The 15,000-nt window shown below is 51.3% G+C and overlaps 1 protein-coding gene across 5 annotated transcripts in view; it reads left to right on the plus strand.

The window, feature by feature from the left end:
• The window catches only part of LOC118377180 (tight junction protein ZO-2-like), a 213,018-nt gene that overhangs the window by 180,472 nt on the left and 17,546 nt on the right, over positions 1 to 15,000 (plus strand). For all 5 annotated transcript variants that reach the window (XM_052479301.1, XM_052479303.1, XM_052479304.1 and 2 more), the window contains 2 exons: positions 744 to 963; positions 10,082 to 10,266. In XM_052479301.1, coding sequence (XP_052335261.1) covers positions 744 to 963; positions 10,082 to 10,266 — 405 coding nt within the window. The remainder of the gene's footprint in view (positions 1 to 743; positions 964 to 10,081; positions 10,267 to 15,000) is intronic.

Raw genomic sequence — 15,000 nt, forward strand, 5'->3', positions numbered from 1 at the left:
ATAGCTGTGTCGGTGTGCTGTGTGTCTGTAGTAGCTGTGTCGGTGTGCTGTGTGTCTGTAGTAGCTGTGTTTGTGTGCTGTGTGTCTGTAGTAGCTGTGTCGGTGTGCTGTGTGTCTGTAGTAGCTGTGTCACTGTGCTGTGTGTCTGTAGTAGCTGTATCGGTGTGCTGGGTGTCTGTAGTAGCTGTGGTGCTGTGCTGTGTGTCTGTAGTAGCTGTGTCAGTGTGCTGTGCGTCTCTCTTCCTCTCTTTCTCTCTCTCTCTCTGTCTCTCTCTCTCTCTCTGTCTCTCTCTATCTCTCTCCCTCTCTCTCTATCTCTCTCCCTCTCTCTCTCTCTCCTCTCTCTCTCTCTCTCTCTCCTCTCTCTCTCTCTCTCCTCTCTTCTCTCTCTATCTCTCTCTCTCTCTCTCTCTCTCTCTCTCTCTCTCTCTCTCTCTCTCTCTCTCCTCTCTCTCCTCATCCTTATCTCTCCATGGTGTGAGATAGTGCCTCTGGGGTACAGGTCTACCAGTGTGATCTGTAGAGCATGGGGACTGAATGGTAATGGTTAGAATGGAATAAATAGAGTAGTATATCAAACATTCCATGGACACCATTCCAGACAATATTACAAGCCCTTCTCCCCTCAGCAGCCTCCTCTGCTACTGGTCTACAGTTAGTAGTATGAGCAGGGAGGGAATCAGGGAGTGAAGCCTGATCTCTCTTTCTCTTTTCCTCCCCCTCTCCCCCCTCCCTTTCTCCAGTCTACAATGACATCCTGGCGTCGGGTCGTGGGGACTCCTTCTTTATCAGGACTCATTTTGAGTATGAACGGGAGGCCCCCCAGAGCCTGGCTTTCTCCAGAGGGGAGATCTTTAAGGTGGTGGACACCCTCTACGACGGCAAGCTGGGCAACTGGCTGGCCATCCGCACCGGCAAGGACAAACAGCTGCTAGAGAAGGGCATCATCCCCAACAAGAGCAGGTAATCATCCCTAAGGCATCATCCATAATGAACAGGTAATCATCCCTAAAGCATCATCCATAATGAACAGGTAATCATCCCTAAAGCATCATCCATAATGAACAGGTAATCCCCTAAAGCATCATCCATAATGGACAGGTAATCATCCCTAAGGCATCATCCATAATGGACAGGTAATTGCCCCTAAGGCATCATCCATAATGAACAGGTAATCATCCCTAAAGCATCATCCATAATGGACAGGTAATCATCCCTAAGGCATCATCCATAATGAACTGGGAGGAAACTAAATGAGAGTTTCTGAAGACAGGATTTGGCCCTGCTATAGTAACTTTTCGAGGACAGATAGAAGATTCCCTGGCCATCAGTTGACTGTTAGGGGAGTGTTCAGTCACATCAGTACCATCTCTCTCTGTCACGTTGGTATGAAGAGATTCGGGAGACAGACGCAGGAATGCGTAATCGTTTTTTTAAACTGTACCTCAATTACGGCATAAAGGCAAGGGGACGAAGACCAAACAAACACATAACAAAATATAGGGTAGTAACCCTAACAAAAGAGTGAGGAGCACCTCGAATAAATAACACAAGCGTGCCATGATTATCAGGTGGGACGAAACCCGTAATCATCTGCACAATCCACAAGGGCACGAAAGCCCAAAACACACAGCACAGGTCCTCACAGTACCAACGGACCTTGTAACAATAATCAACAGCATCACAGGTGAACAGAAGGGCGCAGATATACACATACAATCAGTGGGAACAGGGGACAGGTGTCCGTGATGACAGTTCAGGAGGGCTCTGTGACACTCTTCTCTCTGTCTTACAGACTCCTCGATCACACACTGTCTCTCAACTTTGATCCCTACACACACACACACACACTTCACACACACACACACACACACACACACACACACACACACACACACACACACTTCACACACACACACAAACTGAAACTATTTTCATATCTATTTTGTATTGTAAACACACCTGTCTTGGTTCATCTGTCTTCATCTCCCGCACTAACTTACTCTCTTATAACTCTAGCATACTGTCCTCTTCATCTCACCATCCTGTCTCCTCATCCCCTCCTTCTCTCCCTCTCACCATACTGTCTCCTCATTCCCTCCTTCTCTCCCTCTCACCATCCTGTCTCCTCATCCCCTCCTTCCCTCCCTCTCACCATCCTGTCTCCTCATCCCCTCCTTCTCTCCCTCTTACCATCCTGTCTCCTCATCCCCCTCTTCCCTCCTTCTCTCCCTCTCACCATCCTGGAATCCCTCTCACCATCCTGTCTCCTCACCCCCCTCTTCCCTCCTTTCTCCCTCTCACCACTGTCTCCTCATCCCTCCTTCTCTCCCTCTCACCATCCTGTCTCCTCATCCCCCTCCTCATCCCCCTCTCCCTCTATCCTGTCTCCTCATCCCCTCCTTCTCTCCCTCTCACCATCCTGTCTCCTCATCCCCTCCTTCTCTCCCTCTCACCATCCTGTCTCCTCATCCCTCCTTCCCTCTCCCTCTCACCATCCTGTCTCCTCATCCCCTCCTTCTCAAACATCCTGTCTCCTCATCCCCTCTTCCTTCTCTCCCTCTCACCATCCTGTCTCCTCATCCCCTCCTTCTCTCCCTCTCACCATCCTGTCTCCTCATCCCCCCCTCTTCCCTCCAAACCATCCTGTCTCCTCATCCCTCCTTCTCTCCCTCTCACCATCCTGTCTCCTCATCCCCTCCTTCTCTCCCTCTCTCACCATCCTGTCTCCTCATCCCCTCCTTCTCTCCCTCTCACCATCCTGTCTCCTCATCCCCCTTCTCTCCCTCTCACCATCCTGTCTCCTCATCCCCTCCTTCTCTCCCTCTCACCATACTGTCTCCTCATCCCCTCCTTCTCTCCCTCTCACCATCCTGTCTCCTCATTCCCTCCTGTCTCCTCACCATCCTGTCTCCTCATCCCCTCCTTCTCTCCCTCTCACCATCCTGTCTCCTCATCCCTCCTTCTCTCCCTCTCACCATCCTGTCTCCTCATCCCCTCCTTCTCTCCCTCTCACCATCCTGTCTCCTCATTCCTCCTTCTCTCCCTCTCACCATCCTGTCTCCTCATCCCCTCCTTCTCTCCCTCTCACCATCCTGTCTCCTCATTCCCTCCTTCTTCCCTCTCACCATCCTGTCTCCTCATCCCCTCCTTCTCTCCCTCTCACCATCCTGTCTCCTCAATCATCTGTCTCCTCATCCCCCTTCTCTCCCTCTCACCATACTGTCTCCTCATTCCCTCCTTCTCTCCCTCTCACCATCCTGTCTCCTCATCCCCTCCTTCTCTCCCCTCTCACCATCCTGTCTCCTCTTCCTCCTTCTCTCCCTCTCACCATACTGTCTCCTCATCCCCTCCTTCTCTCCCTCTCACCATCCTGTCTCCTCATCCCTCCTTCTCTCCCTCTCACCATACTGTCTCCTCATCCCCTCCTTCTCTCCTCTCACCATCCTGTCTCCTCATCCCCTCCTTCTCTCCCTCTCACCATACTGTCTCCTCATCCCCTCCTTCTCTCCCTCTCACCACTGTCTCCTCACATACTGTCTCCTCATCCCCTCCTTCTCTCCCTCTCACCATCCTGTCTCCTCATCCCCTCCTTCTCTCCCCTTGTCCTGTCTCCTCATCCCCTCCTTCTCTCCCTCTCACCACAATCTCTCCCTCTCACCATCCTGTCTCCTCATCCCCTCCTTCTCTCCCTCTCACCATACTGTCTCCTCATCCCCTCCTTCTCTCCCTCTCACCATCCTGTCTCCTCATCCCCTCCTTCTCTCCCTCTCACCATCCTGTCTCCTCATCCCCTCCTTCTCTCCCTCTCACCATACTGTCTCCTCATCCCTCCTTCTCTCCCTCTCACCATCCTGTCTCCTCATCCCTCCTTCTCTCCCTCTCACCATACTGTCTCCTCATCCCCTCCTTCTCTCCCTCTCACCATCCTGTCTCCTCATCCCCTCCTTCTCTCCCTCTCACCATCCTGTCTCCTCATCCCCCTCTTCCCTCCTTCTCTCCCTCTCACCATCCTGTCTCCTCATCCCCCTTCTCTCCCTCTCACCATCCTGTCTCCTCATCCCCTCCTTCTCTCCCTCTCACCATCCTGTCTCCTCATCCCCTCCTTCTCTCCCTCTCACCATCCTGTCTCCTCATCCCCTCCTTCTCTCCCTCTCACCATCCTGTCTCCTCATCTTCCCTCCTTCTCTCCCTCTCACCATCCTGTCTCCTCATCCCCTCCTTCTCTCCCTCTCACCATCCTGTCTCCTCATCCCCTCCTTCTCTCCCTCTCACCATCCTGTCTCCTCATCCCTCCTTCTCTCCCTCTCACCATCCTGTCTCCTCATCCCCTCCTTCTCTCCCTCTCACCATACTGTCTCCTCATCCCCTCCTTCTCTCCCTCTCACCATCCTGTCTCCTCATCCCCTCCTTCTCTCCCTCTCACCATCCTGTCTCCTCATTCCCCTCCTTCTCTCCCTCTCACCATACTGTCTCCTCATTCCCTCCTTCTCTCCCTCTCACCATCCTGTCTCCTCATCCCCTCCTTCTCTCCCTCTCACCATCCTGTCTCCTCATCCCCTCCTTCCCTCCCTCTCACCATCCTGTCTCCTCATTCCCTCCTTCTCTCCCTCTCACCATCCTGTCTCCTCATCCCCTCATTCTCTCACTCTCATCATCCTGTCTCCTCACCCCCCTCTTCCCTCCTTCTCTCCCTCTCATCATCCTGTCTCCTCATCCCCCTCTTCCCTCCTTCTCTCCCTCTCATCATCCTGTCTCCTCATCCCCTCCTTCTCCCCCTCTCACCATCCTGTCTCCTCATTCCCTCTCTTCCCTCCTTCTCTCCCTCTCACCATCCTGTCTCCTCATCCCTCCTTCTCTCCCTCTCACCATCCTGTCTCCTCATCCCCTCCTTCTCTCCCTCTCACCATCCTGTCTCCTCATCCCCTCCTTCTCTCCCTCTCACCATCCTGTCTCTCATCCCCCCTTCTCTCCCTCTTCCTGTCTTCCTTCTCTCCCTCTCACCATCCTGTCTCCTCATCCCTCCTTCTCTCCCTCTCACCATCCTGTCTCCTCATTCCCTCCTTCTCTCCCTCTCACCATCCTGTCTCCTCATCCCCTCCTTCTCTCTCTCTCTCACCATCCTGTCTCCTCATCCCCTCCTTCTCTCCCTCTCACCATCTGTCTTCATCCCCTCCTTCTCTCCCTCTCACCATCCTGTCTCCTCATTCCCTCCTTCTCTCCCCTCTCACCATCCTGTCTCCTCATCCCCTCCTTCTCTCCCTCTCACCAATCCCCCCTTCTCTCACCATCCTGTCTCCTCATCCCCCCTTCTCTCCCTCTCACCATACTGTCTCCTCATTCCCTCCTTCTCTCCCTCTCACCATCCTGTCTCCTCATCCCCTCCTTCTCTCCCTCTCACCATCCTGTCTCCTCTTCCCTCCTTCTCTCCCTCTCACCATCCTGTCTCCTCATCCCCTCCTTCTCTCCCTCTCACCATCCTGTCTCCTCATCCCCTCCTTCTCTCCCTCTCACCATACTGTCTCCTCATCCCCTCCTTCTCTCCCTCTCACCATCCTGTCTCCTCATCCCCTCCTTCTCTCCCTCTCACCCCTCCTTCTCTCCCTCCCATCCTGTCTCCTCATTCCCTCCTTCTCTCCCTCTCCTGTCTCCTCATCCCCTCCTTCTCTCCCTCTCACCATCCTGTCTCCTCATCCCCCTTCTCTCCCTCTCACCATCCTGTCTCCTCATTCCCTCCTTCTCTCCCTCTCACCATACTGTCTCCTCATCCCCTCCTTCTCTCCCTCTCACCATCCTGTCTCCTCATCCCCTCCTTCTCTCCCTCTCACCATCCTGTCTCCTCATCCCTCCTTCTCTCCCTCTCACCATCCTGTCTCCTCATCCCTCCTTCTCTCCCTCTCACCATCCTGTCTCCTCATCCCTCCTTCTCTCCCTCTCTCATCCTGTCTCCTCATCCCCTCCTTCTCTCCCTCTCACCATACCATCCTGTCTCCTCATACTGTCTCCTCATCCCCTCCTTCTCTCCCTCTCACCATCCTGTCTCCTCATCCCTCCCTCTCCCTCTCACCATACTGTCTCCTCATCCTGTCTCCTCATCCCCTCCTTCTCTCCCTCTCCCCTGTCTCCTCATCCCTCCTTCTCTCCCTCTCACCATCCTGTCTCCCCTCATCCTGTCTCCTCATCCTTCTCTCCCTCTCACCATCCTGTCTCCTCATCCCTCCTTCTCTCCCTCTCACCATACTGTCTCCTCATTCCCTCCTTCTCTCCCTCTCACCATCCTGTCTCCTCATCCCCTCCTTCTCTCCCTCTCACCATCCTGTCTCCTCATCCCCTCCTTCTCTCCCTCTCACCATCCTGTCTCCTCATCCCCTCCTCTCTCCCTCTCACCATCCTGTCTCCTCATCCTTCCTCCTTCTCTCCCTCTCACCATCCTGTCTCCTCATCCCCTTCTCTCCCCTCACCATCCCATACTGTCTCCTCATCCCCTCCTTCTCTCCCTCTCACCATCCTGTCTCCTCATCCCCTCCTTCTCTCCCTCTCACCATCCTGTCTCCTTCCCTCCTTCTCCCCTCTCACCATCCTGTCTCCTCATCCCCCTTCTCTCCCTCTCACCATCCTGTCTCCTCATCCCTCCCTCTCCCTCTCACCTGCCTCCTCATTCCCTCCTTCTCTCCCTCTCACCATCCTGTCTCCTCATCCCTCCTTCTCTCCCTCTCTCCTGTCTCTCTCATTCCCTCCTTCTCTCCTCTCCCATCCTGTCTCCTCATCCCTCCTTCTCTCCCTCTCACCATCCTGTCTCCTCATCCCTCCTTCTCTCCCTCTCACCATCCTGTCTCCTCATCCCTCCTTCTCTCCCTCTCACCATCCTGTCTCCTCATCCCCCTCTCTCCCTCTCACCATCCTGTCTCCTCATCCCTCCTTCTCTCCCTCTCACCATCCTGTCTCCTCATCCCTCCTTCCTCCCTCTCACCATCCTGTCTCCTCATCCCCTCTCACCATCCTGTCTCCTCATCTTCCCCCTTCCTCCCTCTCATCATCCCTCTCACCATCCTGTCTCCTCATCCCTCCTTCTCCCCCTCTCCCCTCATTCCTCTTCCCTCCTTCTCTCCCTCTCACCATCCTGTCTCCTCATCCCTCCTTCTCTCCCTCTCACCATCCTGTCTCCCTCTCACCATCCTGTCTCCTCATCCCCTCCTTCTCTCCCTCTCACCATCCTGTCTCCTCATCCCCCTTCTCTCCCTCTCACCATCCTGTCTCCTCATTCCCTCCTTCTCTCCCTCTCACCATACTGTCTCCTCATCCCCTCCTTCTCTCCCTCTCACCATCCTGTCTCCTCATTCCCTCCTTCTCTCCCTCTCACCATCCTGTCTCCTCATCCCCTCCTTCTCTCCCTCTCACCATCCTGTCTCCTCATCCCTCCTTCTCTCCCTCTCACCATCCTGTCTCCTCATCCCCTCCTTCTCTCCCTCTCACCATCCTGTCTCCTCATTCCCTCCTTCTCTCCCTCTCACCATCCTGTCTCCTCATCCCCTCCTTCTCTCCCTCTCACCATCCCTTCATTCCCTCCCTCTCACCATCCTGTCTCCTCATCCCCTCCTTCTCTCCCTCTCACCATCCTGTCTCCTCATCCCCCTTCTCTCCCTCTCACCATCCTGTCTCCTCATCCCCCTTCCTCCTCTCACCATACTGTCTCCTCATTCCTCCTTCTCTCCCTCTCACCATCCTGTCTCCTCATCCCCTCCTTCTCTCCCTCTCACCATCCTGTCTCCTCTTCCCTCCTTCTCTCCCTCTCACCATACTGTCTCCTCATCCCCTCCTTCTCTCCCTCTCACCATCCTGTCTCCTCATCCCCTCCTTCTCTCCCTCTCACCATCCTGTCTCCTCATCCCCTCCTTCTCTCCCTCTCACCATCCTGTCTCCTCATCCCTCCTTCTCTCCCTCTCACCATCCTGTCTCCTCATCCCTCCTTCTCTCCCTCTCACCATACTGTCTCCTCATTCCCTCCTTCTCTCCCTCTCACCATACTGTCTCCTCATCCCCTCCTTCTCTCCCTCTCACCATCCTGTCTCCTCATTCCCTCCTTCTCTCCCTCTCACCATACTGTCTCCTCATTCCCTCCTTCTCTCCCTCTCACCATACTGTCTCCTCATCCCCTCCTTCTCTCCCTCTCACCATCCTGTCTCCTCATCCCCTCCTTCTCTCCCTCTCACCATCCTGTCTCCTCATCCCTCCTTCTCTCCCTCTCACCATCCTGTCTCCTCATCCCCTCCTTCTCTCCCTCTCACCATACTGTCTCCTCATTCCCTCCTTCTCTCCCTCTCACCATACTGTCTCCTCATCCCCTCCTTCTCTCCCTCTCACCATCCTGTCTCCTCATTCCCTCCTTCTCTCCCTCTCACCATACTGTCTCCTCATTCCCTCCTTCTCTCCCTCTCACCATACTGTCTCCTCATCCCCTCCTTCTCTCCCTCTCACCATACTGTCTCCTCATCCCCTCCTTCTCTCCCTCTCACCATACTGTCTCCTCATCCCCTCCTTCTCTCCCTCTCACCATACTGTCTCCTCATCCCCTCCTTCTCTCCCTCTCACCATACTGTCTCCTCATCCCCTCCTTCTCTCCCTCTCACCATCCTGTCTCCTCATCCCCTCCTTCTCTCCCTCTCACCATACTGTCTCCTCATCCCCTCCTTCTCTCCCTCTCACCATACTGTCTCCTCATTCCCTCCTTCTCTCCCTCTCACCATCCTGTCTCCTCATCCCCTCCTTCTCTCCCTCTCACCATACTGTCTCCTCATCCCCTCCTTCTCTCCCTCTCACCATCCTGTCTCCTCATCCCCTCTCCCTCTCACCATCCTGTCTCCTCATCCCCCCTCTTCCCTCTCTCCCTCTCACCATACTGTCTCCTCATTCCCTCCTTCTCTCCCTCTCACCATACTGTCTCCTCATCCCCTCCTTCTCTCCCTCTCACCATCCTGTCTCCTCATTCCCTCCTTCTCTCCCTCTCACCATACTGTCTCCTCATTCCCTCCTTCTCTCCCTCTCACCATACTGTCTCCTCATCCCTCCTTCTCTCCCTCACCATACTGTCACTCATCCCCCTTCTCTCCCTCACCATCCTGTCTCCATCCCCTCCTTCTCTCCCTCTCACCATCCTGTCTCCTCATCCCCTCCTTCTCTCCCTCTCACCATCCTGTCTCCTCATTCCCTCCTTCTCTCCCTCTCACCATCCTGTCTCCTCATCCCTCCTTCTCTCCCTCTCACCATCCTGTCTCCTCATTCCCTCCTTCTCTCCCTCTCACCATCCTGTCTCCTCATCCCCTCCTTCTCTCACTCTCATCATCCTGTCTCCTCACCCCCCTCTTCCCTCCTTCTCTCCCTCTCATCATCCTGTCTCCTCATCCCCCTCTTCCCTCCTTCTCTCCCTCTCATCATCCTGTCTCCTCATCCCCTCCTTCTCCCCCTCTCACCATCCTGTCTCCTCATTCCTCTCTTCCCTCCTTCTCTCCCTCTCATCATCCTGTCTCCTCATCCCCCTCTTCCCTCACAATTTCTTTCTCTTGACCACTCCTCATCTCTCATCACTTTCTGTTCTGTTCTGCCCCGTCTCACCAAGTGTCTCAAACTCTCTCCCCTGTCTCTTTCATGCCCTCTCTCTCTCAGTTCAATTCAAGGGGCTTTTTTGGTATGGGAAACTTATGTTAACATTGCCAAAGCAAGTAAAATAATAAACAAAAGTGAAATAAACAATAAAAATAATAGACATTTCAAATGTCATATTATGTCTACATACAGTGTTGTAATGATGCAAATAGTTAAAGTAAAAAAGAGAAAATAAAAAAGATAAATATGGTGTTTGTTCTTCACTGGTTGCCCTTTTCTTGAGGCAACAGGTCACAAATCTTGCTGCTGTGATGGCACACTGTGGAATTTCACCTAGTAGAGATGGGAGTTTATCAAAATTGGATTTGTTATCAAATTCTTTGTGGATCTGTGTAATCTGAGGGAAATATGTGTCTCTAATATGGTCATACTTTGTTGGTCTCTCTCTCTCTCCCCCTCCCTCTCCCTCCCTCCCTCCCAGGGCTGACCAGATGGCGAGCGTCCAGAACTCCCATAAGGCCGCTGGGACGGACCGGGCTGACTTCTGGCGCCTGAGGGGTCAAAGGGCAGCCAAGAGAAAGGAGCTGAGGAAGAGCAGAGAGGACGTCAGCGCTACGCCCGTCGCCACACGCTTCCCCGCGTACGAGAGAGTCGTGCTCCGAGAGGGTTGGTCTGACATTCTAGGGAAACTACACAAGAAATAAGAGTTGAGAGGGGAGAGGAGAGGATAGGAGAGGGGGGAGGAGAGGAGAAGGTGAGGGTGGGTCTGACATTCTAGGGAAACTACACAAGAAATAAGAGTTGAGAGGAGAGAGGGAGAGAAGAGAGGGGAGGGGGGAAGAGAGGAGAGAAGGAGAGGGGAGGGGAGAAGAGAGGGGAGAGGAGAAGGTAGAGGATAGGAGATGGGAGAAGAGAGGAGAGAACATGAGAGGAGAAGAGAGGAGGAGGTGGGAGAGAGGAGAAGGGAATGGAGAGGAGAGGGAGAAGGGAGGGAGGGAGGAGAGGGGGAGATGAGAGGGAGGGAGAAGACACAGGGAGGATAGAAGAGAGGGAGAAGAGGAGAGAAGAGAGGGAAAAGAGCGAGAGAGGTGTAGGGAAAGTTGAGGGTAAGTATATCATTAAGGAGAGGAGAGGGGGAAGTTGAGGAGAAGTATATAATTGAGGAGAGGAGAGGGGGAAGTTGAGGAGAATTATATAATTGAAGGGGAAGTTGAGGAGAATTATATCATTGAGGGGAAAGTTGAGGAGAGGTATATCATTAAGGAGAGGAGAGGGGGAAGTTGAAAGGCAGGCCTGCATTGGGAAACAGACAGGAAACAACACACACACAGGAAGGGGGGAGTGGGAGGGTACAGTGAGAGAAAGATGGTTGTCACGCTAAACACAGGAAATACACACCACAGGGGAGAACGAGTAGGTTGGAGGGTGAGGGGGTGGGGGAGGGGGAGGGCAGAGGTGAGCTGAGGGGAGAATGGTCCTTAGAGAGGGCATGTCAATGGGTCAGACAGGAGCTACCCCGTTCTGGAGAGGATACAGGAAGGGGGAAAAGGAAGATGGCGAGAGAAAGTTGATGAAAAGAGAGAGACGACAGGAGGAGATGGAAAGGAGAGAGGAAGGGAATGCCAAAGAGGAGAAAGACAAGGTTACAGAAGAATGTAAAGTGACATTAGAAGGAGATAACTGGACAGAAGGGTAGAACAGGAGGAAGAGGAGGAGGAGTGTATCTATGAAACGAAGGACAGGGATCTATTAAAGCAGTTGCTCTTTCTCTGCTGTTGTTTCAGTCAAGCAGACAAAACAGAAACAATGGTGTTCTATGGCTGACAGGACTGAGACTGGACTGAGACTGGACTGAGACTGGACTGAGACTGGTCTGAGACTGGACTGAGACTGGACTGAGACTGGTCTGAGACTGGTCTGAGACTGGTCTGAGACTGGTCTGAGACTGGACTGAGACTGGACTGAGACTGGTCTGAGACTGGACTGAGACTGGACTGAGACTGGACTGAGACTGGTCTGAGACTGGTCTGAGACTGGACTGAGACTGGTCTGAGACTGGTCTGAGACTGGTCTGAGACTGGACTGAGACTGGACTGAGACTGGTCTGAGACTGGTCTGAGACTGGTCTGAGACTGGACTGAGACTGGACTGAGACTGGTCTGAGACTGGACTGAGACTGGACTGAGACTGGACTGAGACTGGACTGAGACTGGTCTGAGACTGGACTGAGACTGGACTGAGACTGGTCTGAGACTGGACTGAGACTGGTCTGAGACTGGACTGAGACTGGTCTGAGACTGGACTGAGACTGGACTGAGACTGGTCTGAGACTGGACTGAGACTGGACTGAGACTGGTCTGAGACTGGTCTGAGACTGGTCTGAGACTGGACTGAGACTGGACTGAGACTGGTCTGAGACTGGTCTGAGACTGGACTGAGACTGGACTGAGACTGGACTGAGACTGGTCTGAGACTGGACTGAGACTGGACTGAGACTGGACTGAGACTGGTCTGAGACTGGACTGAGACTGGACTGGAGACTGGACTGAGACTGGACTGAGACATAGCTTTAATGGGCCTGGTCTACAACTGTATTGTTTCACCTATCAGACACTGTTGGCCCCTCTAGCCACACACTTTTATACCTCTAACGTTGTGCATGATAGACCCACTAATAGTCATATTGTTTTGAGGTTGTACAGTGGTTGCTCCACTAAAAGTTTGTGATTATGCTGTGGGACTTAATTTGTGGTTTAGTACGGTACCCTGCGTCACCACATTGCTCCAGACCACCACAAGGGGGAGTTAGAGCACTGTTTATGCTTTTGGGTCCTACTGTGTCTCTAACTGACAAGGAATGAGCCACATAAACCTCAATAGAAACTGATAATTGTGCACGACTTCAGTATTACTTACTAAAACTGCTGTTACACTAAGGTTTTTATTATTTTATTTTGTTAGGATTATTTTGGTCTTACTGTAGGCCACTCCTGACCCGTCACGTTGTACAGCGCCTGAGTGGCGCAACGGTCTAAGACACTTCATAGCAGGGCAGGCTGTGTTTCTACAGATGCTGGTTCAATACCTGTGCTGTCCTCGACTGGGAGACCCATGAGATGACTGTAGATCTTTGGTTTCTCTCCCTATAAAAACAGAAATAAATAATAATAAATAACAAACTGGCTTTATTTACAATGTCTCGACCCATGTTCAAGAGTGGTATTTTTCTCTCTCATTATATATTATTTGAAAACAAAATCATCTCCAAAATATTGTTTTTTTTAACAAAGTGATTATTATTATTATTAATTTAGAATGGTATAAAAGCCCGTTGGATATTGTCACAGATCTATTATTAACCTGTAGTGACACCCCATCCCGTGGACGGGACCGTTGTCATCATTTGACACTAATTAGCATTATGCAACGGACATAAATCTTCCTAGAAAATATTCCTATTCATGAAAATCACAAGTGAAATATATTGGAACACAGCTTAGCCTTTTGTTAATCACCCTGTCATCTCAGATTTTCAAAATATGCTTTACAGCCAACGCTAGACAAGCATTTGTGTAAGTTTATCATAGCCTAGCATAGCATTATGTCTTGCTAGCAGTAGGCAACCTTGTCACGGAAATCGGAAAAGCAATCAAATTAAATTGTTTACCTTTGATGAACTTCAGATTTTTTCACTCACGAGACTCCCAGGTAGACAGCCAAAGTTCATTTTTCCCAAAAGATTATTTTTGTAGGCGAAATAGCTCCGTTTGTTCTTCACGTTTGGCTGAGAAATCGCCCAGAAATTGCGGTCACCACAACGCCGAAAAATATTCCAAATTAGCTCCATAATATCGACAGAAACATGGCAAACGTTGTTTAGAATCCATTCTCAAGGTGTTTTTCTAATATCTATTCGATAATATATCCGTCGGGACAATTCGTTTTTCACTAGGACCGATTGGAGTAATGGCTACCTCTGTATTTTACGCGGGAATCTCTCTCGGAGCCACCATGTGACCACTTACGCAATGTGGCCGCCTACGGCTATTCTTCAACAGAGATGCGTAACACTACGTCAAAATGCTGTAGAGACCTTGGGGAATACGTAGAAAGCATAAGCTCGTTGATGGTACATTCACAGCTGAATAGGGAGTCATTGGAACGCAGCGCTTTCAAAACCTGGGGCACTTCCGGATTGGATTTTTCCCAGGCTTTCGCTTGCAAAATCAGTTCTGTTATACTCACAGACAATATCTTTTCAGTTTTGGAAACGTTAGAGTGTTTTCTATCCAAAGCTGTCAATTATATGCATATTCTAGCATTTTTTCCTGACAAATATCCTGTTTAAAACGGGAATGTTTTTTTTCCAAAAATGAAAATACTGCCCCCTAACACCAAGAGGTTATTAATTAACCCTGTCATTAGCAGGACAATATATATTGGTCATATTGGTCATGGCTCCTGAGTGGGGCACAATGGGATTTCCTTGCAGTTCTCCAGCTGTCAACAGGCAACAGGTCACAAATCTTGCTGCTGTGATGGCACACTGTGGAATTTCACCTAGTAGAGATGGGAGTTTTTCAAAATTGGATTTGTTTTCGAATTCTTTGTGGATCTGTGCAATCTGAGGAAATATGTCTCTCTAATATGGTCATACATTGGGCAGGAGGTTAGGAAGTGCAGTTCAGTTTCCACCTCATTTTGTGGGCAGTGAGCACATAGCCTGTCTTCTCTTGAGAGCCATGTCTGCCTACGGCGGCCTTTCTCAATAGCAAGGCTATGCTCACTGAGTCTGTACATAGTCAAAGCTTTCCTTAATTTTGGGTCAGTCACAGTGGTCAGGTATTCTGCCGCTGTGTACTCTCTGTGTAGGGCCAAATAGCATTCTAGTTTGCTCTGTTTTTTTGTTAATTCTTTCCAATGTGTCAAGTAATTATCTTTTTTTTTCTCATGATTTGGTTGGGTCTAATTGTGTTGCTCTCCTGGTGCTCTGTGGGGTGTGTTTGTGTTTGTGAACGGACCCCAGACCTCACAACCATAAAGGGCAATGGGTTCTATAACTGATTAAAGTATTTTTTGCCACATCCTAATTGGTATGTTGCATTTTATGTTCCTTTTAATGGTACAGAAGGCCCTTCTTGCCTTGTCTCTCAGATTGTTCACAGCTTTGTGGAAGTTACCTGTGGCGCTGATGTTTAGGCCGAGATATATATTGTTTTTTGTGTGCTCTAGGGCAACGGTGTTTAGATATCATTTGTATTTGTGGTCCTGGTGACTGGACCTTTTTTGGAACATCATTATTATTGTCTTACTGAGATTTACTGTCAGGGCCCAGGTCTGGCAGGGCCCAGGTCTGACAGGGCCCAGGTCTGACAGGGCCCAAGGTCTGACAGGGCCCAG

Source organism: Oncorhynchus keta, chromosome 25 (genome assembly GCF_023373465.1).
Source record: "Oncorhynchus keta strain PuntledgeMale-10-30-2019 chromosome 25, Oket_V2, whole genome shotgun sequence".
Taxonomy (NCBI): domain Eukaryota; kingdom Metazoa; phylum Chordata; class Actinopteri; order Salmoniformes; family Salmonidae; genus Oncorhynchus; species Oncorhynchus keta.